The 27,527-nt window shown below is 46.5% G+C and overlaps 1 protein-coding gene and 2 pseudogenes across 1 annotated transcript; all 3 read left to right on the top strand.

Moving 5' to 3' along the window:
* Positions 1-4,077: 4,077 nt before the first annotated feature.
* LOC140897694 (olfactory receptor 6B1-like) lies at positions 4,078-5,046 on the top strand. The gene has a single exon (XM_073310617.1). It carries the CDS (start codon positions 4,081-4,083, stop codon positions 5,044-5,046), a length of 966 nt encoding a protein of 321 aa, XP_073166718.1. The 5' UTR covers positions 4,078-4,080.
* Positions 5,047-17,347: 12,301 nt separating this feature from the next.
* Positions 17,348-18,498, top strand: LOC140898159 (olfactory receptor 11H6-like; annotated as a pseudogene).
* Positions 18,499-21,888: 3,390 nt separating this feature from the next.
* LOC140897448 (olfactory receptor 11A1-like) lies at positions 21,889-22,918 on the top strand (annotated as a pseudogene).
* Positions 22,919-27,527: the final 4,609 nt, after the last annotated feature.

The following is a 27,527-nucleotide window of genomic DNA, read 5'->3' as shown; positions in this document are numbered from 1 at the left end:
GAGGCACTCGCAGCAGCTATGCATACTAGGCCCAAGTGTCCTTGCAATATGTTGCAGAGTCAGACTGCCTGAAACGAAACAAGGCCAAACAAGACAAATATGGAAAAACAATGCTAAAGAAAGCAGCTTTATGTATAGTTTAACAGCTGGTACAAAGGACAAAAAAACTAGCTGGTAACTAAATTGGCTGGCTATATGGATACTTAGGACAGCTTGCTATTAAATAAGTATGCTAAAAAAAATGTATAAAAGCCTGTGTAACTTCCTGCTCTGTGTGCAGGATTTGAGATTCTATTCTCTCTATACCTTCTTTAAAGCTTCAAATAAACTTTTCTGCTTCTCCAACCCATTATAATTATTAAGTAACACACACCGGGCAGCAAACCCCTGCTGTTGCTCCCCTCTGGCACTGGGTGCCGGCAACAAGGTTGAACAAAACCGGCCCCAGGACCGACCTCTGGGGCACTCCCCTTGACCCCTGTTCATTGTTTCTCTGTTAGATAATAAAGCCTTGTCATCAAATTTAGACAGTCTAATACAAATAAAACACAAGGGATGACGTGTTGGTCCCGACAGATCATTTCTTATGCCCCTAAAGACACAGTGGAGAATCCAGGAAGAGCTCAGGTCAGTGTTGTCTATCTAAGTGAAAGGACCAAGGAGGGAAGTTGCCATAACCATGTTCCCATCATACAGTTTCTAAGAGGTGGAGTGGATACAATTGTTTGACCAATTTTTATTTATTGATCAAAATTAATGTTTGGACAATGAAAATAGCAACACCTGGTGCAGCATAGATGGGGACGTAAGCCTGGGAAATATGCCACCCCTGAAATTGTGCTTATTACCATCCTCACCATATCCCCCTGCAAACCAGCTACCACCATTGCACTAACATACGCCGGATGCAAACAGCCAGGCCCCAGCAATGACCTCTTGACACTTCACCAGGAACAGCTTCATCGCTCTTATCTAGGCTAAGCCCAGCTGTGACCAGCTGCAGCAAAGGTCACAGGGCCCTTGGAGGCAGAGAGGTTGGGCAGACAAAGAGGTAGACTCACAAACCAGGGCCACTGGGACTGTCTAGACCCAGCTGGGGGTTTGCTAAGGCACACGTAGAACGCAGGACATTTCTGGGGTTGGGTCTGTCAAACGGCCAGCGAGGAGGGACTTGGCCTGTGGCCCTCAGGGCAGCAGCTGCTCTGCCACCACCAACTGCACAGAGCAGTTCAAAGGGAGGGGACCTGTTACAATGAGTGTCCCCAAAACTGACTGTAACAAGTGCCCGTCCCGAGAGGGCTAGTTCTCAGGGCACCGTGTCCAGCCAGCCTCAGGTACCACAGACAGCTCTGCTCCACGCAGGGTCCCCTCCTCAGGGAATGAGGCAACCTATGGTGAGAGGAAGTGGCTACCACCTACCAATGGACAGAACTCCTGTCACGCCAAAATGGCAGTGCTGGCTCAGTCAGTGGGAGCACGTCAGGGCTTGGCCAGAGGCAGGGGAGCTGGGCACCGGTGAGCACGGTAGAATTTCAGCACTGCGGAAAGGATTTTCCAAGAGACCGAATGGAGTTAGGCACCCACATCCCTGTGAAATGGCAGTTGAACGCTAAACTCCCTTATCAGGGGGTAGCCGTGTTAGTCTGTTTCCACAAAAATACTGAGTCTTTAAGGTGCCACCGGACTCCTCATTGTTTAACTCCCTTCGACGCCTCTGAGAATCTCAGCCTGGAGAGCCAGTGAGATTCTGTTATGATTCGGTTCAATCTATGCATTTCCATTGGAAACAGACACCACAGCAACAGAAATGCACTGGACTGATGGGAAACCCCTGCGAAACCTTTGAGAGCGTCCACTGTTGGGTGTGCTGTTGTAGCCACTAATGTTCCATTCAAGCTGTTCTACGATTTGGTTCTCTGCGGCTCTAATTTGGAACAGCGCACACCTAGCAGTAGGTAAGAAATGAGGAAAGATGTGATTATGCTCTTTAGGGTCACTAGAGGGCAGGGGAATGAAAATGTGCAGCCATGCTGACCAATGGCCAATGGATAGCAGTCAAAGCAGAAGGACAAAAAAGGAGATTTTTTGTTGCCAAATGACCATCAGAGGGAAGTGGAAAGGGAGGTGAAGCTGTATAATGGCATATAAGTGATGAAGAATGGGCTTCTAGGTATGTAATGATAGTAGCAGATGTTGAGGAATGAGAAAGGGTCTGTTATACAGGCAGTCCTCGGACTTAAGACACAATTGGTTCCTGAATATCACGTCTTAAGTCGAAACGTCCTAACTCGGAACCGAGAGTTGTAAAGTCGAAACCAGCATTGTACATTATAACAGGCCATCACCTTGGACAGGCATCTTCCAAAAATATAAGCTCGTGTTTGTTCATCATCCAAATATTTTCCATATAGGATCATTAGACTTAAATAAAATGCAATTGTACAAGTCACACTGTACAAGTCCCATTGGGCATTGTTAGCCTCAATGCTTTGGAGAAACAAAATGAACCATGTGGGAGAAAGGTTGAAGTGGGACCGTATTAAAAAGTGTGAAGACCGAATACAAATAGGAGGGAGCATTTACACTTTGTAGATCAAAGGGGAAGCTCATTTTCCAAAGGTAGATCAACTGTACCTGCTCATTCCTTCAGGTAACTGCAGGTCTCTTCAGTGACAAAATCCAGTTTCTGCAGAAAGAGGAGAGACAAGAACCTCAGCTGAGGATCCTGAGTCCGAGTGGCCAAGCCCTGAGAAATAAGAGCTCATCACTTCAAGCTTGGGGTGTGCTGTGGTTACAGGTGAGCACCGTCTTCCTGACTGCATTTCTATACCTCCACCAAATAGGGGCATGAATGTGTTTTGTGAATATTAGAGGGACAAGGTGGGTGAGGTAATATCTTTTACTGGACCAACTTCTGTTGGTGAATGAGAGAAGCTTTTGAACTACACAGAGCTCTTCTTCAGATTAATATATGTAGTTTTAGGTTCACCTTCCCACAGCAGTGCCAGTCAGCGTTCACAGCAGCGTTTCACAGAGATGGAGCTTGAGATCCATGTCTTGTGACAAGTCCTCAGTTGGGGATCTGCCCCACTGACACAAATGGAGCTCCCTTGACTTACACCAGCTGGGGATCTGGCTCAGTGTGTGCCCCAATGGGCTGGCAAGTGGTGCTGGAATCTTACTAGCCCAGATCACATATGCCAGATTGTTTCTAGACTCCGAGTTCAGGGACAGCATCATCCCCCCACCCCCCCACCCTGTGCCTTTCTTGTTCCTGTATTTTCATCCCACATTCGTTATGGAGTGCAGAGGGTCACATCCCACTTAGGGTTGAACATGAACCTGGTTTTGCCCCTTCCGAAGATCCACCCTCCAAAGAGCTGTATTTTATTACTTCACCAGTCAACATCAGGCAACAGAAAAGGCATTGTCAGTCTCTGACAACATCACCATCACACCCAGAGGAACTAAGCGAGAATTTATGCCATGTCAGAATGTATGGCAAAAACAGATCTCTTGTGAGGGGCTGAAAATTATTCCTTCTCCGACAGGGCACTGAAATGCTGAATAGACCAGAATATATGGTTAGACTAATTTCCATTAATTTTAACAGAAGATTTTGCCTAAGGGTACTAGACTGCACTAGAAATCTCAGTCCAAAGTATTGGTTGATGTATTTATTGATTTTGACTCCGGTCATTGCCAGAAGCGAAATACAGCATTTAAGCATCATAGTTAAGCTCTAGTATGTTACTAGATGGGATATGACAGTAGATAAAGAAGTGGTCTGATGTGTCTTATCAGTACTCAGCTACCAGAGAAATGGCCTGTTATATTAGTCATTGCTCTGATATGGCAGAAGGAGGTCTACATTCATACCAATGATGTGTCCTCAGACTGAAACTCCTGGCACTTAGCTCTGAAGTCTACATTTAGTCTAAAACGTTCAGCCTGTAACCAAGAGAGGAAGGTGCGTTTCTGAATATTTATGCAATTAATTCATGAGACTTGATTAACTTTTAACTTTGTGTTCTTCCAATTCAATTGCACAGTTTGTTTTCTTGTTCCTTGACTCAACCCATGGCAGACAGAGACTGGAAAAATCAAACAGCTGTCACAGAATTCATCTTCCTGGGATTCGGGGATCAACCTGATCTGAAAAGTCTTCTCTTCCTCATGTTCCTAGTGATCTACATTGCAACCGTGACTGGGAACATGCTCATCACTGCACTAGTTGTGATTGATCAGCACCTTCACACCCCCATGTACTTCTTCCTGGGGAACTTGTCCTGCCTGGAGACCTGCTACACCTCAACCATCCTGCCCCGGATGCTGGCCAGTCTCCTGACTGGGGACAGAACCATCTCATTCAGTGGCTGCATCACACAACTATATTTCTTTTGTGCTCTGGCGGCTACAGAATGCTGTCTCCTAGCAGCGATGTCTTATGATCGGTATTTAGCGATATGTAAACCCCTGCACTATTCAACTATTATGAATACCAGGTTTTGCCTCCAGTTGGCTGCTGGGTCAGGGTTAAATGGTTGTTTGGCTACTGCAATCTTTGTATTATTCATGTCTCATTTAATATTCTGTGGCCCGAATGAAATTGACCATTTCTACTGTGATCTCATCCCATTGATAAAACTTTCCTGCAGTGACACATATCTGATCATATTGCTGGATTTTGTACTGGCCTTTGTATTCACTCTGCCTCCATTCCTACTAACACTGACTTCCTATGTGTGTATCCTCAGAACCATCCTGAGAATCCCTTCCACCACTGGGAGGCAAAAGGCCTTTTCCACCTGTTCCTCTCACCTCATCGTGGTGACGATTTACTATGGAACCTTAATGATTGTCTACGTGCTACCGAAACGCGACACATTAAACATCCTAAACAAAGTGCTCTCTCTTTGCTACACAGTCCTGACTCCCCTGGTTAACCCACTCATCTACAGCCTGAGAAACAGAGATGTCAAGGAAGCCTTGAGCAAAGCAGTCAGTAAATATGTGGCTTTCACAAAAACAGGCAGAGAATCCTAGATTATAACTTAGCCTAAATCACCCAAGCAGCTTTGAAAACCTCAGGCTATCAGCCTCCACTGAAATTCATTTGAAATCCCCCCTTGAACTTCTCACCACTAATGTGAAAAAAATGGAGATGATCTGTATGGAGTCACTGAGACAGTGTTGGCAGTCCCACGCTGTCTCCATGGAACAGAACAGAGAGGAAAGTGAGATTGCGGACAGCTCTGTCACGCTCTCATGTTCACCACTGACACACGCAGAATGATGGTATTTTTCTCCATCGTCTTGTCTTAACATTCACCCTCTGTGAGGAGCGTGTACAGCGTCTGAAACTGCACAGAGCTGACATTGTGTAAGGCACAAAGTCCACTAACGATCAAAGTAAATCCCTGTGTGTATCCGCTGTTCATTGTTTCTCTGTGCTAGATACTTAAGTCTTGTAATCAAATTCAGACAGTCTCATACAAACAAAACGCAATGGGTGACATCTTCATGTTTCTTGCTGCAGACCGTTTCTTATGCCCCTAAGGACACGATGGAGAATCCAGCTGGAGCTCAGATCAGTGTGGTCCATTTAAGTGGAAGGACCGGGGGAGAAGTAGCCATAACCATGGTCCCATCATGGAGTTTTTAACTGCGCGACAGACAGAGGAGACTGCGCAACAGGCAGAGTGGAGACCCCTATCTTTCTGTCCTTATCTAGGGATTTTACTATTAGGTCATTTCCCCCCATTTCCTTTTCCTGCCCTCCTATTCTTCTTCTGGTTCCAGAGAATCTACTCTTTTCTTTTTCCTTGCTTGCATCCACTCTTCTTCAGTGCTTCCTCTATCCTCATGGTCTAGCCTGGTTTCAGTTCACTTATCTCTTTCATCTCACACTGCCAGTCAGCCAGTAGCTCCTCTGTCAGACCATGTGATAAATAAAGGTGGGGGTGGGAGGGAGTAGCTTCCTTTGATGGACACCCAGCCAGCCAGTTTGCTGTAAAATCTCTCTTGGTAGCTGTTCTTTACTTGCTTTACCTGTAAAGGGTTAAAAAGTCCCCCAGGTAAAGAAAAAAAAGTGGGCACCTGACCAAAAGAGCCAATAGGAAGGAAGAGCTTTTTAAAATTGGGAAAGAAACTTTCCCTTTGTCTGTTGTTCTCTGGGCTGGAGGGACAGAGCAGCCATGCTATAAGCAGCTTAAGCCAGGTATGATTGCAAATGACCAGATCATGCCTAGAACTACTTACCTGAACTCCAGCTGTGTAAGTAGATCAGAATGTTTAGCTAGATGCGATTAGGGTTGTTTCTTTAAGTTCTTATTGGCTTGTGAACTTCTCTGTGCTAACCCCAGATGCTTTTGTTTGCTTGTAACCTTTAAGCTGATCCCTCAAGAAAGCTATTTTGGGTTCTTGATTTTTGGAATTGCTCTTTTAAAATCTAGCCAAAACCTAAGTTCCAAATGTATTTTCTTTCTTTTTGTTTTTAATAAAATGTACCCTTTTTAAGAACAGGATCGGACTTTTGGTGTCCCAAGAGGTTTGTGCCTGTTGTTTGATTAGCTGGTAGCCACAGCTAATTTCCTTTGTTTTCTTTCTCAGCTCTTCCCCAGAGAGGGGCTGAAAGGGCTTGAGGGTACCCTACTGGGAAGAATTCCCAAGTGCTCCTGCCTGGGTTCCAAGGGGTTGGGGTTTTTTTGCATTTGGGTGGTGGCAGCATTTACCAAGCCAAGATCAGAGAAAAGCTGTCACCCTGGGAGTTCAATACAAGCCTGGAGTGGCCAGTATTAATTTTTAAAATCCTTGTGGGCCCCGCTTCTGCACTTGGAGTGACAGAGTTCGGATTCAGCATTGACAGCCGACAATCATCACTGAGACAACCCCTCTTCAGACCTTAAACACTTTCTGCCACACCCCATGGGCTTATATAGGGTCAAGGAGCCAATCAGGGATTGCTAAAACCACTGTCAGTCACATCACTTGAGGCGGAATGTGCCATGGTGTTCTACCACTGCAGATTGCGTGCTGTGGGGAGTAATCAAATGACAGGTAGCAACGTTGGTTGCCTGGTAGCCCTATAGACCAGGGTGAAAGTCCCCCCAGGCCTTACATCACCCCTGTTGGCAGTGCTGCCCAGCCAGTTTCTTCAGTAAGGATGATTGTGTGCTTAGCAGATAAGGGAAGCTTGTCTATAAAATCCACCATAATGGCCACCCAGGGCCGAGATGGGGTTTCTGAAGGTGTTCGGGTGCTGAGGGGCTCCTCCTTCCTAACTGAATGAATAAGGGACAGGAGGCCTTGGGGAATAGGACACCTAGTAAATTATGGGGCTTGAGGATGTATGTCAGCTCTGTATGGGTGTGGTAATGGTCAGGGAGGTAGTCCCCTTTTTGGGACAGGGCATTGGTTGCCTTGTTCTGGGCTCCTGGGTGATGGAAAAATAGAAGTGTGTGAACAACGGGGCCTCTTGAAGCTGTCTTTGGTTCAGCACCTTTGCCCTATGGAGATACTCCATATTTTTATGGTCTGTGTATACCTGTATCAGGTATCAGGCGCCTTCGGGGTGGTGGCACCATTCCCCGAAAGTGGCTTTGATTGCGAGAAGCTCCATATCTAAAATATCATAATTTTGTTGTGCTGGTGTGAGTTTCCGAGAATAATAGGCACAAGGGAGCAGGTGCTGTTGGGGGCCAGATCTTGGGGAAGTATGGTCCCAATTGTAAGATTACATGCATCGGTCTCACCGACAAAGGCTCATGTTTGGTCAGGATGGATCAGGACTGGAGCACTGGTGAAGGCCATCTTGAGTTGGCTGAACACCCGTTGAGCTTCAGAAAGCAGATGAAGGAGGTTGTTTGCGGAGCACTGTCAATGAGGCTATCTGGTCCAAAAACCCAGGCATGAAGTGCCTATAAAAATTAGCGAACCCAAGGAAGCACTGCAGCTCCTTGATGTTCCAGGAAGGCCACCCAGGTCCGGACAGCGTTCACCTTCCTGGGGTCCATCCAAAGGCTCTCAGAATAACCCAAGTACTCCATGGAGTGCTGGTCAAAGCTGCCCCCCTTTTGTTTGCAACATGGGGAGTTCCATCTCTCAGCCCATTCAGGTGTACCTCGCACCCCTTGGAACATGCTGGATAGGACCACTGCCTCCATGTCCCACAAGGACAGCCTTCTGCAAATGTTAGGGGTGGTCCAGACAAACTGTCAGGATCCTGGACAAAGGTAGGCAGGAGTAGTGGCAGGAGCTTGGGGTCCCAGTCAAGTTGAGGGTCAGTGTCAAAGGCAGAGTCAGGAATTGGGCTGAAGCTGAATACCAGGTATTGGTGTCCCACTCTAAGGTTCCAGGGGTCGATCAGGAGTCAGAATCCAAGTCAGAGCAGAGGTCAGTACCGTGCGTTCAGGAACAGAGAGGCAGGGCGGTTGTGGCAGCTAGTTGGAATCCATGTTGTTCCCTGGACACTTCCTGGTGCGCCCCATGGGCACATATGGGAGTCAAGACCACTGTCAGTCCGATCACTCGAGGTGAAGCTTACTGTGGCACCCAACCACTGCAGATTGTGGGCCGCAGGGAATAAATCAGCTGCAGCTGCTGGCAGGTGGCTACGTGGAGCTATTAGTTACCTGGTAACTCTACAGGTTCAAGTCCTGCGGATACTTACAGCCACTTTGGGTGGCTTGCTCAAAGGTAGATAAGGGTTATATTCTGCAGGAACCCACACGTGGTAGATGTAGACAGAGCTCAATGATGCGGTGCTCAAAAGGACAATCCTAGGAAAAGTCCCTTGGGGGAAATGCATGAACCAGTTTACTAGAGAGACAAGATGGGTGAGGTAATATCTTTTATTGAACCAACTTCTGTTAGTGAGAGAGACAAGCTTTTAGCTACTATACTGCATGAACCAGTGTAGTCAGGTTCAGATGCCGTTCTCAATCCCCCAGGGGACCTTTGGGCAGGAACCCTGAACTAAAGGACTTTGAAGTGGATAAAAAAACAGCCTGTGGCTCAAAGGGTTAATGTGATGCTTGGATATATAAACAGGGTAATCCAGAGTAAAGAGGCTATTTTACCTCTGTATTTGGCCCTGGTGTGACCACTACTGGAATTTTGTGTCCAGTTGTGGTGCCCACAATTCATGAAGGATGTTGAAAAACTGGAGAGGGTTCAGTGAAGAGCCATGAGGATGATTAAAGGATTCGAAAACCTGCCTATTTGTGATTGAACTCCTTGAGTCTATCTGTTCAGCTGAACAAGGAGCAGGTTAAGGGGTGAACTAATCACGGTCTGTAAGCAACCATGTGGGGAACAGAAATGTGATAATGGAGGGCTCTTCAACCTAGCAGAGAAAGATAGAACAAGATCCAATGGCTGGAAGTTGAAGCTAGACAATTAATACTGGAAATAAGGCACAGTTTTTATCAGTGAGGGTAATTAACCATTGGAACAATTTTCCCAGGGTCATGGTGGATTTCCCATCAGTGGAAATTTTTAAATCGAGATTGGGTATTTTTTTCTCAAGGGTCTGCTCTAGTTCAAACAGGAATTAATTCAGGGAAGCCTTACAGCCTGTGTTACACAGCGGTTCAGACTAGATGATCACAGGGACCCTTACTAGAGCAGGGATTTAATGCAAGCCTCCTCCCCCTTTCAATAGTGTTCAACAGTGGATCTCTTCCAACCTTTCTCTTGAAGATATTCCACTTTGTATAAAATACCTCAATAGTCATTGGCCCAGGGAGCAAGCATGAGAATGACTCTACAGCCCAGTGGCTGGAGCATGGAGTTGGGACATAGAAGAACTTGGTTCAAGTCCCTGCACCATTGAACATTCTTCAAGAGATGAATCTCAGAGATTCCCCACCTAGAGCAGCCTGTAGCTCTGGTCAGGACGCTCACCAGGGGGGTTCCAAGGCTGGGACTTCTACCCGGGTTTCCCACATCACAGGCTAGTACCCTAATCACTGGGCCAAAGCTCATATAGGCAAGCAGGGCCCCATTTTCCACTGCCCATTTAATGAATGACACCTAAGGATCCTTGTGAATCTACCCCTTTAAAAATGCCTGGAAGCTAAAAGTTTCAGGTTGAATGACATGGGGGTATTTTTGACCCAAAGTGGATTTTCTGTTGCATTTTGGCTTGTTGAAAATTCCAAAAAACTTCAGATTCAGTTCAACCTGCAGCAATTTTCTTTTTCGATTTTTTGGAACTGCCACCAAACCAAAAAAATCAGCTGTTTGCTCAGTTCTACTTGGGATACCCATGTTCCAGTCCCTGCTCAACCAGAGATACCCTGTATGACCATGGACATTTCTGTGCCTCGGTTCCCCAGCTGTACAATGGAGAAAACAGGCATTCCGTACCTCATGGGAGTGTTGTGAGGATCAATACATTATAGACTGTGGGTCACCCAGATACTACGGCAAGGGGGCAGGAGAGGCAGGGCTGTCTCATGTATGAGAGCCTGAACACACCCGGAGGAGATGAGATTACCCGCACAACACAGGTGCTAGGGTCTGACACTGGATTCGCCTCTAAATAGGCTAGTACCTGAACTGACCATTTGGAAGAAGTGGAGCAGAAATATGAGTGAAGGATGCGGCAGTGATGGAGATGAAGAGAGACATCAGAGAGGGGCCGCCTAACAATGGCTAGTGAGAGCCCGGCCCTGCCTGCTCAGGTCTCACTCAGCAGTGGTGGCGGAGTCAGGGAAAGCGATCGGGTTTAGCTGAGCCTGACCTAAACTCAGCCCTTTTGCGACTCATGTTGTTGCTGTCGGGCTTGTCTACATGGGAACTCTTACCAGCATATTTATACAGCCACAGTTACACCACTGTAACGCCCCATCTGGACACCCTTATTCTGCATGAAGCTGGCTTTTCCCCAGTGTAGCTGGCATCACTTTCCAAGCAGTATAAGCTGAAGCAGAAAATGGCGCTGAGTCCAGAATAAGTGTTTTCACATGGGGAGTTTTGCCAGTATTGCGACAGTGGTGTATTTGTAGTGACATTATTCCCTGTGTTGACGAGCCTGTAGCATGCCCCACTGAAGCGAGCTTATGGTGGAAGATCCTTGCTCTGTGCACCAGGTCTTGTCTGAGTAAATTGCTGGTGGGGCACCAGTAACTGGTCTGGATGACTGGGCTGCACTGGGAGTGAATGCACTGGGAGGCAGGTCTCTTGCCCAGCCCAGGCTGTGATTACTGTTTGGCCTGGCAGATTCTCCCCAAGAGGAGGGAACTTTGGGCTAAACAGGCTGACTTCATCAGGACTGGCGTTTGTCCTGTCTATGTCGCTAACCCAGCAGCAGCTCCCCAGACCCAGTTGATGGAAATGCCCTTCAGAAGTAACATCAGGGGAGACACGACCTTCTGCACAGGATGCAAATATGAGGAGGCGAGTGCACTCTGTCCACAGAGGGAGGAGAGCATGCTCCAAGGGAGATCTTTGCCCCTGCTTGTCTCTTCAGGGGGATGTGGGCCACTTTACAGAGAGAACCCAATTTCTGGAGGGAAGTGAGAGAAGAACTTAACTCCTGGTCAGCAACCCTGAGAGATCCAAGCTGATCTACTGGAGGGTGAATATCGTGAGGTCTCAGGTGAGCGTTATCCCTCATGCTGCTGCTATGCACTGAGACTGAACCTGTCTGTCAGGGGACATCACTAAAGGGTTACTAGGGAAACATTGCCTGTTCAGCTGGTCCTGCCCATGTTCTGGCACTGACTCAACACCCTGAGCCCAGCCCGGGGTATCCTGGCCTGGCTCCAGAGGTTAGCTCTGGAGTCCTCTTGGCCAAGGCTGCAATAGGTGTCTGCAGAGGTTTTGAGTCTTCCCCTGGAAGAGGGAGGACAGGACCTGAACTGCCTTTGCAGTCAGGTCCACATATTCCGCCTCCAGGCTCTGCAGAGATTCCTTTACGGTGCAGGTTGTCTGGTGTGGACTGGCGCACGCCTTTCTCTGCTGCCTCCAAGGGCTCCGATATGACCGACAGCTCCTTTATCTCCATCCGAGAGGTCTTCCACCAGACCCCTCCGGGCCACCAGTCTTCCACCAGGACTTCCTCCGGACCTGGAGGCTGATTTTGGTGACCAGAACCATGGTGACTGCCGAGGGGACAGATCTCCTTGCCGAGCCCCTGCTGCACAATCCCCAGCTTCGTGTGCAGGTGGCAGAGTCCCCCTTGGCGCACTGAAGGTTGGTCCTGGCAGGTGCCACCAGGATCAGAGACCTCCTGGACTACGAGCGGGGGGAGTGGGTGGATTCCCTGGCACTCGGCCAGTGCATGGGGCTCTCCACCCCTTCTACCCACCGCTGCGTGCTTCAGGAGGTGAAGGCAGCCTTACAGCCCACCTCTCGGGCCTTCCTTGTGTGGGTCCTGCGGGAGGGTGTTCCCCGCCCACCTCTCACCCCTGGCCCTCCAGACCTTGTTATCAGGCCCCTGCCCCACAAGCCAAGGCGGCTATCTATTCCACCAGGAGGAGGATGCTGGACGGGGAGGTGCTCTGCGACTGTGGGGCCTATTTATGCTCCTCTCTTCAATCATGAGTCCAGGTAGAGTTCCTCTGGGCCACATCCACTGGCTCCCTAGACACCTTTGAGAAGCAGTGGGCGCTCTCTGCTCGGTGTCCCCCTCTGGCTCCCAGTTTATGACCTATGACCTCACTCCTGATCATTTTTTTAATATTAGTTGCCCCCTGAACTTGCTTGAGATCTGGGACCAGTAGCTCCACCCCTGAGGCTGCGGGGGGGGGGGCTTCAGGTATGGGGGGGCTTGCACCCGCCCATCCCCGGATTTCAATAGGCGGGGCTCATCTGTGGCCTCACAAAAGCTGCAGAGATAAAAGGGCTGCAGAGCAGCTGGGTGGGTTAGCTGCTAGAGAGACTGAAGGATTGCAGAGAGGAGTTTCCTTCAGTTCAGCCACAGCCTGGTAAAAAGCTATCCAGGCAATCAGGTTGTTCTCTTGCTTTCTCTCTCTGCTTAGTGGTCACTAGAATTGATCGGAAAACCAGTTTCATTAAAAATGTTGGCATTTGAAAGTTACTTCTGTTAATCAGGAAGACGTTTACATTTTTTTCAAACTTTTTAAACTGCTGTGTGTAATAAAATAAGTAGTGTCACCTCCCCCTGCTCTTTTCCGTCTTTTATTCCTTTTTGCTACTTGGTAACTTTCCACAACTTCTTCAACTTCTGAAAAATTACCCTGTGGCAAAGTAGCAGACATTCACTTTTCCTTTTATCTCTCTGCAACTTTTTCAAACTGTAGAAATTCAGAGTGGGAAAAAGAACAATGAATTGTGAACAAAAGAGACTTAAATGTGAACAAACCTTCAACATGGTAGCTGGCATAGTTTCTGAATCATGTGAATCACTAACAAGGTCAGCTCCCAGACTGCTGCGCTGGGCATCACAAAATGCGGAAGAGATGGCCAGCCCTCTGTGGAGATAGAGGCGGTTAGGGACTATTTAGAAAAGCTGGACGTGCACAAGTCCATGGGGCCGGATGAGTTGCATCCGAGAGTGCTGAAGGAATTGGCGGCTGTGATTGCAGAGCCACTGGCCATTATCTTTGAAAACTCGTGGCGAACCGGGGAAGTCCCGGATGACTGGAAAAAGGCTAATGTAGTGCCAATCTTTAAAAAAGGGAAGAAGGAAGATCCTGGGAACTACAGGCCAGTCAGCCTCACCTCAGTCCCTGGAAAAATCATGGAGCAGGTCCTCAAATAATCAATCCTGAAGCACTTGCATGAGAGGAAAGTGATCAGGAACAGCCAGCATGGATTCACCAAGGGAAGGTCATGCCTGACTAATCTAATCGCCTTTTATGATGAGATTACTGGTTCTGTGGATGAAGGGAAAGCAGTGGATGTATTGTTTCTTGACTTTAGCAAAGCTTTTGACACGGTCTCCCATAGTATTCTTGTCAGCAAGTTAAGGAAGTATGGGCTGGATGAATGCACTATAAGGTGGGTAGAAAGCTGGCTAAATTGTCGGGCTCAACGGGTAGTGATCAATGGCTCCATGTCTAGTTGGCAGCCGGTATCAAGTGGAGTGCCCCAGGGGTCGGTCCTGGGGCCGGTTTTATTCAATATCTTCATAAATGATCTGGAGGATGGTGTGGATTGCACTCTCAGCAAATTTGCGGATGATACTAAACTGGGAGGAGTGGTAGATACGCTGGAGGGGAGGGATAGGATACAGAAGGACCTAGACCAATTGGAAGATTGGGCCAAAAGGAATCTGATGAGGTTCAATAAGGATAAGTGCAGGGTCCTGCACTTAGGACGGAAGAACCCAATGCACAGCTACAGACTAGGGACCGAATGGCTAGGCAGCAGTTCTGCAGAAAAGGACCTAGGGGTGACAGTGGACGAGAAGCTGGATATGAGTCAGCAGTGTGCCCTTGTTGCCAAGAAGGCCAATGGCATTTTGGGATGTATAAGTAGGGGCATAGCGAGCAGATCGAGGGACGTGATCGTTCCCCTCTATTCGACATTGTTGAGGCCTCATCTGGAGTACTGTGTCCAGTTTTGGGCCCCACACTTCAAGAAGGATGTGGATAAATTGGAGAGAGTCCAGCGAAGGGCAACAAAAATGATTAGGGGACTGGAACACATGAGTTATGAGGAGAGGCTGAGGGAGCTGGGATTGTTTAGCCTGCAGAAGAGAAGAATGAGGGGGGATTTGATAGCTGCTTTCAACTACCTGAAAGGGGGTTCCAAAGAGGATGGCTCTAGACTGTTCTCAATGGTAGCAGATGACAGAACGAGGAGTAATGGTCTCAAGTTGCAGTGGGGGAGGTTTAGATTGGATATTAGGAAAAACTTTTTCACTAAGAGGGTGGTGAAACACTGGAATGCGTTACCTAGGGAGGTGGTAGAATCTCCTTCCTTAGAGGTTTTTAAGGTCAGGCTTGACAAAGCCCTGGCTGGGATGATTTAACTGGGAATTGGTCCTGCTTTGAGCAGGGGGTTGGACTAGATGACCTTCTGGGGTCCCTTCCAACCCTGATATTCTATGATTCTATGATTCTATGAGTCTATTTCCCTTATAAATGCATACCTTTGCTAGTGTAGATGTTAATGAATATTTTTGTCATTCAGTTTCAGAATGTTGCTAAGCAGTTTGAATCAACCATATCCATTGGTGGGGAAATCCAAAAGCCAATACATGACTGTGACAATCAGGGTCCAGACACCTCAAGGAAAGAACAGAAGGTTTAAAATAAGCAGCTAAACCAACTGATTGCATATTGTGTTATTGTGTATACAAATATGTTGAGTAAGATCTCTTATGAAATCTTGTAATGCTCTAAACTTAATAATCATTGAGATATATACAGACTGTGGTTATGTATCTCTATAGATAAACGGTGCTCATAACCTGGATTACAACTTCAGCTTCACCTCACAGTGGCCAGTCAGGCAGGGAGGGGCTGCCCACCACCACCAAATGAGACTAGTTCGAAGCCCCTAGCCAGGGGTGAAAGTAAGTTAGAGGACTTACTGGTAAGCCTGAGCGTTGAGCAGGGGGCGTGGCCTCAACTGGAAGAGGCGTAGCCTTGACCGGAGGAAGCAGGGACTTAAATCCCCAGGCCCTTTAAATCTTGATTTAAAGGGCCAGGGGTCCAGCTGCGGTAGTGGAGGCTGGGAGCCCGGGGCACTTTAAATCACCCCCGAGCTACCAGCTGCAGAGGTGCCTGGGAACCCCAGGGCTTGGGGGCGATTTAAAGGGCCCAGGGCTCCAGCTGCCACTACCATAGTGGAGCCCTGGGCCCTTTAAATCACTGAGGAACCCTGGGGGCTCCCAGCTGCCACCGCTACCCCGGGGCTCTGGGCTCTGGCAGAGCTTTAAAGGGCCTGGGGCTTCGCTGTGGTAGCAGCTGCCAGAGCCCCGAGCCCTTTAAATCCTCGCCTGAGCCCTGCTGCCCGAGCCCTGGGGTAGCGGCGGCTGGGCTCTGTCATACATATAAAGGGAAGGGTAAACACCTTTAAAATCCCTCCTGGCCAGAGGAAAAATCCTTTCACCTGTAAGGGGTTAAGAAGCTGGGATAGCCTCGCTGGCACCTGACCAAAATGACCAATGAGGGGACAAGATACTTTCAAAAGCTGGAGGGAGGGAGAGACAAAGGGTCTGTCTGCGTGAAGTTTTTGCCGGGGACAGAACAGGAATGGAGTCTTAGAATTTAGTAAGTAATCTAGCTAGATATGCGTTAGATTCTGATTTATTTTAATGGGTGGGAAATTAAGTGTGCTGAATGGAATGGATGTTCCTGTCTGTGTGACTTTTTGTCACTTAAGGTTTTGCCTAGAGGGATTTTCTATGTTTTGAATCTAATTACCCTGTAAGGTATTTACCATCCTGATTTTACAGAGGTGATTCTTTTTTACTTTTTACTTCTATTAAAACACTTCTTTTCAGAAACTGAATGTTTTTTCATTGTTCTTAAGATCCAAGGGTTTGGGTCTGAGGTCACCTATGCAAATTGGTGAGGATTTTTACCAAACCTTCCCCAGGAAGTGGGGTGCAAGGGTTGGGAGGATTTTGAGGGGGAAAGATGTTTCCAAACAACCCTTTCCCAGAAACCCTGTTAAACGTTTGGTGGTGGCAGTGGAAGTCCAAGGGCAAAGGATAAAATAGTTTGTACCTTGGGGAAGTTTTAACCTAAGCTGGTAAAAGTAAGCTTAGGAGGTTTTCATGCAGGTCCCCACATCTGTACCCTAGAGTTCAGAGTGGGGAAGGAACCTTGACAGGCTCCGTCAGGGATTTAAAGGGCCCTGGGGCTCCAGCCGCTACTACCGCCCCGGCCATTTAAATCCACTCCGGAGCCCCACCGCCGCTACCCCAGAGCTCGGGAAGCAGGGCTCATGTGGGGATTTAAAGACCTGGGGCGGGAGTGGCAGCTGGATCTCCAGAGCCCTATAAATCCTCATCAGAGACCCCCACCCCTACCCCAGGGCTCGGGCAGCAGGGCTCAGGTGGGGATTTAAAGGGCTCCGGGTGGGGGAGGGTAGCGGCGGCTGGAGCTCCGGGGCCCTTTAAATCCCTGCTCGTGCCCTGCTGCTTGAGCCCTGGGGTAGCGGCGGCAGGGATTTAAAGGGCCAGGGTGTGAGTGGGGGCTGGAGCTCCGGGGCCCTTAAATCCCCGCCAGAGTCCCGCCACCGCTACCCCAGGGTTTCGGCAGCAGGGCTCAGGTGGAGATTTAAAGGGCTGGGGTGGTATCAGCGGCTGAAGCTCGGGGGCCCTTTAAGTCCCCGCCACAGTCCCGCTGCCGCTACCCCAGAACTTTAAATTGTCGTGTGGGAAAGCCGGTCCCAGTACGACGCACCGGCTCTTACCAGTATGCCGTACCGGAGTGTACCGGCTTACTTTCACCTCTGCCCCTAGCATTGTACAACCCAGGGAAAGAACAATGAATGGATCCTTACAGTTAAGGGGAAAACACTGAGACATCCCGGTGATCAAGTAGAGGGAATTTTCCCTGCTCTGAATAACCATGAATCACCTTAGTCTGAGACAAAGAGGGGAAATAAAACAACCTGCAAATCCTGTTAAAAGGGAAGGGGTTTGAGGTGTGCTCTAGAGCTTGTCACTTCCCCCAGGTGCATCCCATGGCAGACATGGAACAGGGAAATCAAACGTCCCTCACAGAATTCATCCTCCTGGGATTCGGGAACCTCCCTAAACTGCAGGTTTTCCTCTTCCTGCTGTTTCTAGCAATCTGCTTTGTGATCACAGCCTGGAACATCTTCATTGTTGTGCAGTTGTGGTTGATCAGCACCTTCACACCCCCATGTACTTCTTCCTGGGGAACTTTTCCTGCTTGGAGACCTGCTACATCTCGACCATCCTGCCCAGAATGCTGGCCAGTCTCCTGACTGGGGACAGAACCATTTCTGTCAGTGGCTGTATGACGCAATTGTATTTTGTCAGTTTCTTTGGGGCTACAGAATGTTTTCTTAGCCACAATGTCTTATGATTGGTATTTAGCAATATGCAAACCACTGCATTATGCAGCCCTTATGAGTGGCAGCTTATGCCTCCGGCTAGCGGCTGTTTCTTAGATATGGTGATTTTTGACTATTCCCATAATAGTATTTCTTATGTTACAATTATCTTTCTGTGGTCCCAATAAAACTGATAACTTTTTCTGTGAATCTACGCAAATAATAAATCTCTGCTGCAATGACACCTACCAGCTAGAGATTGTCATTACCATCCTGGCTACTTTACTCACTCTGCCCCCATTTGCATTAACCCTGGTATCCTACATTTGTATCATCTCCACCATCCTGAGAATCCCTTCCACCACTGGGAGGCAAAAGGCCTTTTCCACCAGCTCCTCTCACCTCATTGTGGTGACAATTTTCTATGGGACCCTAATCATTGTGTATCTGCTACCAAAAACCAACACACTGAGAGACTTCAACAAAGTGTTCTCTGTCTGCTACACAGTTCTGACTCCTATGGCCAATCCCTTCATTACATCCTGAGAAACAAAGAGGACAAGGAGGTCCTGAGAAAAATTGTCAGCAAATGTCTAGATTTTATGAGAATTCAGAAACCTCAATCTGTTCTCAAGGCAAAATGGTGATGAGCTCAACTGATTTACTGTAAAAAGAAAAGGAGTACTTGTGGCACCTTAGAGACTAACCAATTTATTTGAGCACAAGCTTTCGTGAGCTACAGCTCACTTCATCGGATGCATACTGTGGAAAGTACAGAGGATCTTTTTATACACACAAACCATGAAAAAATGGATGTTTACCACTACAAAAGGTTTTCTCTCCCCCCACCCCACTCTCCTGCTGGTAATAGCTTATCTAAAGTGATCGCTCTCCTTACAATGTGTATGATAATCAAGGTGGGCCATTTCCAGCACAAATCCAGGGTTTAACAAGAATGTCTGGGGGAGGAGGAGGAAAAAACAAGGGGAAATAGGTTACCTTGCATAATGACTTAGCCACTCCCAGTCTCTATTCAATCCTACGTTAATTGTATCCAATTTGCAAATGAATTCCAATTCAACAGTCTCTCGCTGGAGTCTGGATTTGAAGTTTTTCTGTTGTAATATTGCAACTTTCATGTCTTTAATCACATGACCAGAGAGATTGAAGTGTTCTCCGCCTGGTTTATGAATGTTATAATTCTTGACATCTGATTTGTGTCCATTTATTCTTTTACGTAGAGAGTGTCCAGTTTGACCAATGTACATGGCAGTGGGGCATTGCTGGCACATGATGGCATAGATCACATTGGTGGATATGCAGGTGAACGAGCCTCTGATAGTGTGGCTGATGTTATTAGGCCCTGTGATGGTGTCCCCTGAATAGATATGTGGGCACAGTTGGCAACGGGCTTTGTTGCAAGGATAGGTTCCTAGGTTAGTGGTTCTGTTGTGTGGTATGTGGTTGCTGGTGAGTATTTGCTTCAGGTTGGGGGGCTGTCTGTAGGCAAGGACTGGCCTGTCTCCCAAGATTTGTGAGAGTGTTGGGTCATCCTTCAGGATAGGTTGTAGATCCTTAATAATGCGTTGGAGGGGTTTTAGTTGGGGGCTGAAGGTGACGGCTAGTGGCGTTCTGTTATTTTCTTTGTTAGGCCTGTCCTGTAGTAGGTGACTTCTGGGAACTCTTCTGGCTCTATCAATCTGTTTCTTCACTTCTGCAGGTGGGTATTGTAGTTGTAAGAATGCTTGATAGAGATCTTGTAGGTGTTTGTCTCTGTCTGAGGGGTTGGAGCAAATGCCGTTGTATCGCAGAGCTTGGCTGTAGACAATGGATCGTGTGGTGTGGTCAGGGTGAAAGCTGGAGGCATGTAGGTAGGAATAGAGGTCAGTAGGTTTCCGGTATAGGGTGGTGTTTATGTGACCATCATTTATTAGCATTCTAGTGTCCAGGAAGTGGATCTCTTCTGTGGATTGGACCAGGCTGAGGTTGATGGTGGGATGGAAATTGTTGAAATCATGGTGGAATTCCTCAAGGGCTTCTTTTCCATGGGTCCAGATGATGAAGATGTCATCAATATAGAGCAAGTAGAGTAGGGGCATTAGGGGACGAGAGCTGAGGAAGCGTTGTTCTAAGTCAGTCATAAAAATGTGGGCATACTGTGGGGCCATGCGCGTACCCATAGCAGTGCCGCTGATTTGAAGGTATACATTGTCCCCAAATGTAAAATAGTTATGAGTAAGGACAAAGTCACAAAGTTCAGCCACCAGATTAGCCGTGACATTATCGGGAATAGTGTTCTTGACGGCTTGTAGTCCATCTTTGTGTGGAATGCTGGTGTAGAAGGCTTCTACATCCATAGTGGCCTGGATGGTGTTTTCAGGAAGATCACTGATGGATTGCAGTTTCCTCAGGAAGTCAGTGGTGTCTGGAAGGTAGCTGGGAGTGGTGGTAGCATAGGGCCTGAGGAGGGAGTCTACATAGCCAGACAATCCTGCTGTCAGGGTGCCAATGCCTGAGATGATGGGGCGGCCAGGATTTCCAGGTTTATGGATCTTGGGTAGTAGATAGAATATCCCAGGTCGGGGTTCCAGGGGTGTGTCTGTGTGGATTTGATCTTGTGCTTTTTCAGGGAGTTTCTTGAGGAAATGCTGTAGTTTCTTTTGGTAACTCTCAGTGGGATCAGAGGGTAATGGCTTGTAGAAAGTGGTTTTGGAGAGCTGCTGAGCAGCCTCTTGTTCATATTCCGACCAATTCGTGATGACAACAGCACCTCCTTTTTCAGCCTTTTTGATTATGATGTCAGAGTTGTTTCTGAGGCTGTGGATGGCATTGTGTTCTGCACGGCTAAGGTTGTGGGGCAAGTGATGCTGCTTTTCCACAATTTCAGCCCGTGCACGTCGGCGGAAGCACTCTATGTAGAAGTCCAGTCTGCTGTCTCGACCTTCAGGAGGAGTCCACCTAGAATCCTTCTTTTTGTAGTGTTGGTAGGGAGGTCTCTGTTGATTAGTATGTTGTTCTGAGGTGTGTTGGAAATATTCCTTGAGTTGGAGATATCGAAAATAGGATTCTAGGTCACCACAGAACTGTATCATGTTTGTGGGGGTGGAGGAGCAGAAGGAGAGGCCCCAAGCTGCTTCTGCTGGGCTAAGAGTATAGTTGGATAGGTTAACAATATTGCTGGGTGGGTTGAGGGAAGCATTGCTGTGGCCCCTTGTGGCATGTAGTAGTTTAGAAAGTTTAGTGTCCTTTTTCTTTTGTAGAGAAGCAAAGTGTGCGTTGTAAATGGTTTGTCTAGTTTTAGTAAAGTCCAGCCACGAGGAATTTTGTGTGGAAGGTTGTTTTTTTATGATCCAAGAGAAGGTTAAGAGTACAGCTGGTCAGGAATTTTTCTGAAAAACTTTTATCCAACACCAGCAAAACTGAGACAGTAAAGATTGTAATACTCAGTGAGTTACAGGTGGGATTTTTGTAGTTTAATGGGAGTTGCATGCCAAACTCCCATATGCCCACAGCAGGTAAACATAGAGGTGGGAATATTCAAAGTGCCCTAATAGACTCAGATGCTCAGTTCCAATTAAAATTAATGGGAATTTGGCATCCTCATCCCCTAGGCAGCTTTGGAAAATCCCATCCAATGTTTGTGTGACAGTTACATGAGTGATTGTTCCTATCATTTCATTCCATTTGGTCCATCTTTCCTTGAATACCTCCATGATTAACCTAATTCAGGCAGTAAGACATCCCATTTCTCTCAATTCGTTGGTGGTGGTCAATCTTCTTTCAGTAGATGGTGTTTGGTTTTGCAACCATAGGGATGAAAGCCATTTATTGACATAGGACTGCATTTGAAAGGCTGGGTCTAGTCCCAGAATCTTTCTGGTTTATTGTCTGTCTGTGCTTGATTTATGCGCTGTGCTTTCTCTAGACACCCCGCACATGACAGATGTTGAGAGGGGAAATCAAAATGACGTTACAGAATTCATCCTCCACGGGTTCAGGAACCTCTACCCATTCCAGATGGGTCCCTTTGTGCTGGTTCTCCTAACATACATCACCACCGTGGCTGGGAACACCCTGATCATTGTCACTATTCTGGTTGACATGTGCCTTCACACCCCCGTGTATTTCTTCCTGGGAAACTTGTCCTTCTTGGATATCTGGTATACGTCCAACATAGTCCCCAAAATGCTGCAAGGTTTCCTGGCTGAGAAGGGCATGGCAAACTCCTTCAGTGCCTCTGTCATGAAGCTTTATATCTTTGGCTCCCAGGCTGCCACAGAGATCTTACTGCTAATGGTGATGGCTTACAAATCGCTACTTAGCGATATGCAACCCACTGCATTACATGGCTCTCATGAACCAGAGGGTGTGCATTAAGCTGGCATCCTGCTCTTGGCTGGGTGGCTTCCTCTTCAACCCAGTGCTAGTTGCCTAGATTTACAGGCGACGTTTCTGTGGCCCTAAGGAAATCGACCGTTTCTTCTGTGATTTCATGCCCCTGGTAAAGCTGTCATGCAGTGACACCCATCTGATCACTTTATCATCATTGCTGCTATCAGCTTCAGCCACCCCGATCCCCTTCTTACTAACCCTGACATCCTATGCATTCCTCATAGCAGCGATAGTAAAAAACCCTTCCAACACTGGAAGACAGAAGGCCTTCTCCACCTGCACCTCCCACCTTACTGTGGTCAGCACTTTCTACGGGGCTCTGGCCATGGTCTACATGGTCCCAAAAGCCAACTCAGCCGTAAACTTAAACAAAATATTCTCTCTTCTCTACAGCCTTGTCACCCCATTGCTCAAGCCCCTGGTCTACTCCCTGAGAAACAATGATGTGAATAGAAAAGGAGTACTTGTGGCACCTTAGAGACTAACCAATTTATTTGAGCATGAGCTTTCGTGAGCTACAGCTCACGCCCTGAGGACCATGGCCGCTAGACTGATGGATTTTTGAAGGAGATAAAGGGAAAAGGGAGAGTGATGGATTTTAAAATGAAAAATACTGGGCCACATACCCAGATGGTGTAAACTGGCATAACTTCATTTGAATCAGTGGAGCTGTGCAAGTTTGTGCAGTCCTCGACTTTATGACAAATGGCACGACATTTATAAATTGAAGTATAAAATCAACTTTAGAACGCCGGTTTCGACTTTATGATGCTCCCCCATTCATAACACTCTATGTATGGGAAAATAGGTTCCAAGTTGTGACATTTCGACTTAAGACGCGATTTTCAGGAACCAATTGGGTCTTAAGTCCGAGGACTGCCTGTACTAGCTGCAGATCTGGTCCATGCCAACCCCCCCCCCCCCCCGATTTAACAGACAAGGGAATCCCATGTTATAGTCCCTGCTGATCAGGATGAATATCATAAACTGTTTCCCAGAAACATTTTCTCAAAAATTGAACTGAGTTCACATTCAGACCTGTTGTTTTTCTTTATTATTGAGGTAGCTAACAAAGATTGTAGTCAAAACTGGGGCCTCATTCTGCTAAGTATTATCCACAGTCCCTGCCCCTGAAGAACATACAATCAAAAAAGACTTTAATTTGCCCACAAACAGCTGCCTGGAAGGACAGTACAGTGATTAGCATCCTACTTTCAGAGGTGGGAAACCTAGATTCAATGTATTACTCTGCCACGGACTTTGTGTGTGACCTTGGGCAAATTGCTTTGTCTCTTTGGGCCAGATGTTCGAAGGTGTTAAGGTCCCTACACTGTTTAGATGCTTTTTTAAATCCCACCAGGAGCTAGATTCACAAAGAGATTTAGGCACCTAACTGCCACCTTAGGTGCCTAAATCCCAGAATAAGGCCCCTCTGGGATTCTGCCGCCAAACCCTGTGGAAACTTAAACTTGATCAGGGCTCAAAGCTTGCCTACTACTTTGGAAAATAATGAAAATGTCACTGGGCTATAGAGAGAGAGAAATCACAAGCACAAGAATGGCTCTAGTCTAGTGGGTAGAGCACTCCTGGGGAGGTGGGAGACCCAGGATCCAGTCCCCCTGCTCCACTGCATTTTTTAATTATTTAGCCACAGTGGAACCACTTCATCTGGAATGCTTTAGTTGTGGATTGGTCCTGCTTTGAGCAGGAGGTTGGACTAGATGACCTCATGAGGTCCCTTCCAACCCTGATATTCTATGATTCTATGATTGAGACTTAGGCTGAGATTTTCAAAGCTGTCTAAGGGATTCAGTCATCCAAATCCAAATAAAATCACTGGGAACTGGGTGTCCAAATACCCTAGACAGTTTTCAAAGGCTCAGCTGGAAAGTACATGCTTACTCTTTGTGAATGGGAAACAGAAAAGAACTCAAAGTCTAGGGCCTTGTTTACACTACAGAATTTTGTCAACCAAAGTCACCTTTTGGCGACAAAACTGTGGAAGTGTACACACTGCAATGTCCGTCCAAGTGACAAAAGTCCCCTGTTTTTGCGGCAAAATAAAACCACCTCAAAGAGAGGTGTAGAGGTTTTTGTGGCAACGTTTTGGCAACAAACTGAAAGTATGGACACCGCACTTGGTTTTTTCTCTGTAATTGGCCTCCAGACATGTTCCACAATGCCCATTCTGACCGCTGTGGTCAGCAGTTCAAACTCCGCTGTTCTGCTCCCAGGTACACAGACATCCACTCCTTCCACCCACCCCCCAAAGTCCCGGGAATTTTGAAATTCCACTTCCTGTTTGCTTGGCGTAGAGACCTCACATCGCATCTTCCCAGCTGACCATGGTGGCTTCATGCAGCAAACACTCTCCCACTTGGAGCACGGCTGAGTTGTTGGATCTCCTGAGTATATGGGTAGAGGAAGCTGTGCAGTCCCAGCTCCGCTCAAGCCACAGGAATTTCAACACCTACGGGCAGATTTCTCATGGCTTGAGCGAGAAAGACTACAAACGGGACACGGTGAAGTGCCAATCCAAGATAAAGGAGCTCAGGCAAGCGTACCAGAAGGCAAGGGAGGCAAACCGTCACTCCGGTGGTGCACCGAAGACATGCTGCTGCAATAAGGAACTGGACGCCGTCCTCAGTGGAGACCCCATCTCCACCCCCAAGAACCCCACTGATACTTTGGAGAGACAGGAGACGGAAGACAATGGAGTGAACCCCTAGATGACCTTCAGAGGTCCCTTCCAACTCTATGATTCTATGATTCTATGATTCAAGGCAATGACCTGGTCAGCCATCTAAATAAATCATTTGTATTTTAGGTCATTAAAATAAGAAGCTATAACAAAAGAAATGCATGACTTTTCCTCCCAAAATGTAATATCAAGAGCATGTGTTTGAATTGTGAGTTTGTGAACAGGTGTTTGTTGGGGAGTCCATGGGTGTATTTCACAGTAATTGCTGTGTGTATTTGTTGTAATCTCTATGTGTTTGTAAAAGTCCTCGTGTATGTTTATAACAAATGTGTGTTCACAAAAATGAGAGTGCATTTGCAGAGTTGTGTATTTGTGTCTGTCTGTGATTGTGTTACAGACCCTGTAACACTGTTTGCACCTGTATCCCTGTATATGTGTTAGGGATTTCTTAGGGAGTGCATCCTGTGTATATGTATTGTTCTTGTGTAAGAGAGTGTGTGTGTGTGTGGTGCCTCTGACCCTTTGAACATGTATGTTTTTAATGCTCATAATTAGCATGTTTGCTTTGTTTCTACGTGAATAAGAACACATTTGTGTTTATACCATTGTGTCTGTGTTTGTGCCTATTGTATAATTGTGTGTGTGCATGCAGATATGTATTTTTGCATTTGTGTCTGAGCTTTTGAACAGATCAGCCAAAATGAGCCATAGCCCCATTTTAGAAACAAAGAAACAGGAAAACCAGGAATAGAACTTGTGTGTCGAGGGTCTGAATTTGATGTACTAGTCATTGGGCGACCTCATTTTCAGTGGAGCTAGCTCAGATTTATACTAAAATAACTGAGAGCAGAGTCTGTCCCATTAAGTTTCAATGGATTGTATTTTCCCTTGTGCTCACAAAACAACAAAACCCATGTGGTTATTGATGCTTCAAGAGTCAGTCAGACTACACTGGTGAATAATATTCATCACGGGTGTTAGTAATGGCAGGATTGGATAGGGGGGTGGGAGAAACAAAAGATTTGTTTTCCCATACCCATATTCAATATTAAAAAAAATCAAAATTTCACATTTCTGAAAAATACCAATAATTCTATAAACTGATCAAAAAAGAGCAAAACATTTTTACACCATGTCTGAGAAAAATGTATATTTTATTTTAAAAAATCCATTTTTCTTTATGATCTAATATTTTCCTTCATTGATTTTTTGCTATAAAATTTTGCCCCATTATTTGGATTTGGTTTTTGTGCTTTTCCTCATATCTTTTTGCTTTCTGATTCCCAGCTTCTCAAATAACATTTGAATTTTAATTTATTGAAACCTTTCTTATTTCAGCTTCCATTAATTAATTTTTGGGAAGACAGTTCTACTTTAAATTCATCAAGGGCTGGAATCTGCCTTTCTCCCTCTCACGGTGTAGTGCCTTAATCTCTGAATAGACATATCAGTTCTTCGGAACTACTCCTGGAGTTAGGTGTTACTCATTGGAGGGGTGAGTGGCAGCAGTCTGGGTTGGGATTTTTAAAGGATTCTCAGGGAGTTGGGCACCCAAATCCAATTGAATTTCACTAGGTATTCCTACCTGACCCCTTTAGGCCTCTTTGAAAATCCAGCTCTGGTGCTCAGGCCTGATTCCACAGACACTTATCACTATGGTACAGTGTTTACTCCTGGCCGCAGACTGTTCATGGCCAACATTACCTTACTTGGATTCCTTCTCCTCACGTTAGAAGGAGTTGGGTGCAGTTGTCATTGGGGTATTCCTTGTAAACATGCCACCCCTCAGGGAGCTGGTAAAGAGAAACAGAGAGGTCAATGCGAAGATTAAGTGCATCTGATAAGATAGTCCTGGACTGTGTGGATCCATAAAGGTGCTGAAGTTTTTGGAGCCAGGCTTGAACTCATGGCTGAGCTGATTTCTTTTCCGATAACAAAATGCATGACTTGAGCACCAGGCATCGCCCAAAATTTGATCTGAACTCTGCTACTAATGTCCCTCTGTTTAATTTCTAGTGCTTATTAATGTGTTTAAAAATTGTATTTTTCAAGTGGAAGAAAAAAATGAAAGAAAGTGGGAAAAAGTCATTTTCTTTCATGTTTTTATTTACTTCCCTTTTCTCCCCAATATTAAACAGGGGGCAGAGTTTTTTTAAAGGTTTAAAATGTGAGAGAAAGCAACACTTTTTCTTACTTGTTCAAACTTTTGAACACTTTTCCAGCAAGGGAAAAAATGTTTTAAGATACAATGAGGTGTTTTACCTCCTTTAAAAAACAAAACAAAAAAAAACATAACTTTTTTCAACTTTTTCCATTGAAGTTTTGTCAATACCCCATTTTTCAAGTTTTGGTTGAAAAAATGTCAGCCAGCCCTAGATGAAACCCCATTCTTCCTGCTCCAAAATCACAGGCCTCAGTCTTTGGAGTTCAAAGGTTTCAGAGTAACAGCCGTGTTAGTCTGTTTTCGCAAAAAGAAAAGGAG

This window comes from Lepidochelys kempii, chromosome 14 (assembly GCF_965140265.1).
Source record: "Lepidochelys kempii isolate rLepKem1 chromosome 14, rLepKem1.hap2, whole genome shotgun sequence".
NCBI classification, from domain to species: domain Eukaryota; kingdom Metazoa; phylum Chordata; order Testudines; family Cheloniidae; genus Lepidochelys; species Lepidochelys kempii.
Note: the sequence above shows the minus strand (reverse complement) of the source record. Positions and strands in the feature narration are given on the sequence as shown.

What these genes read in the sequence shown, in the direction of transcription:
- LOC140897694 (XM_073310617.1), top strand. Translation starts at nt 4,081, where the DNA reads ATGGCAGACAGAGACTGGAAAAATCAAACAGCTGTCACAGAATTCATC.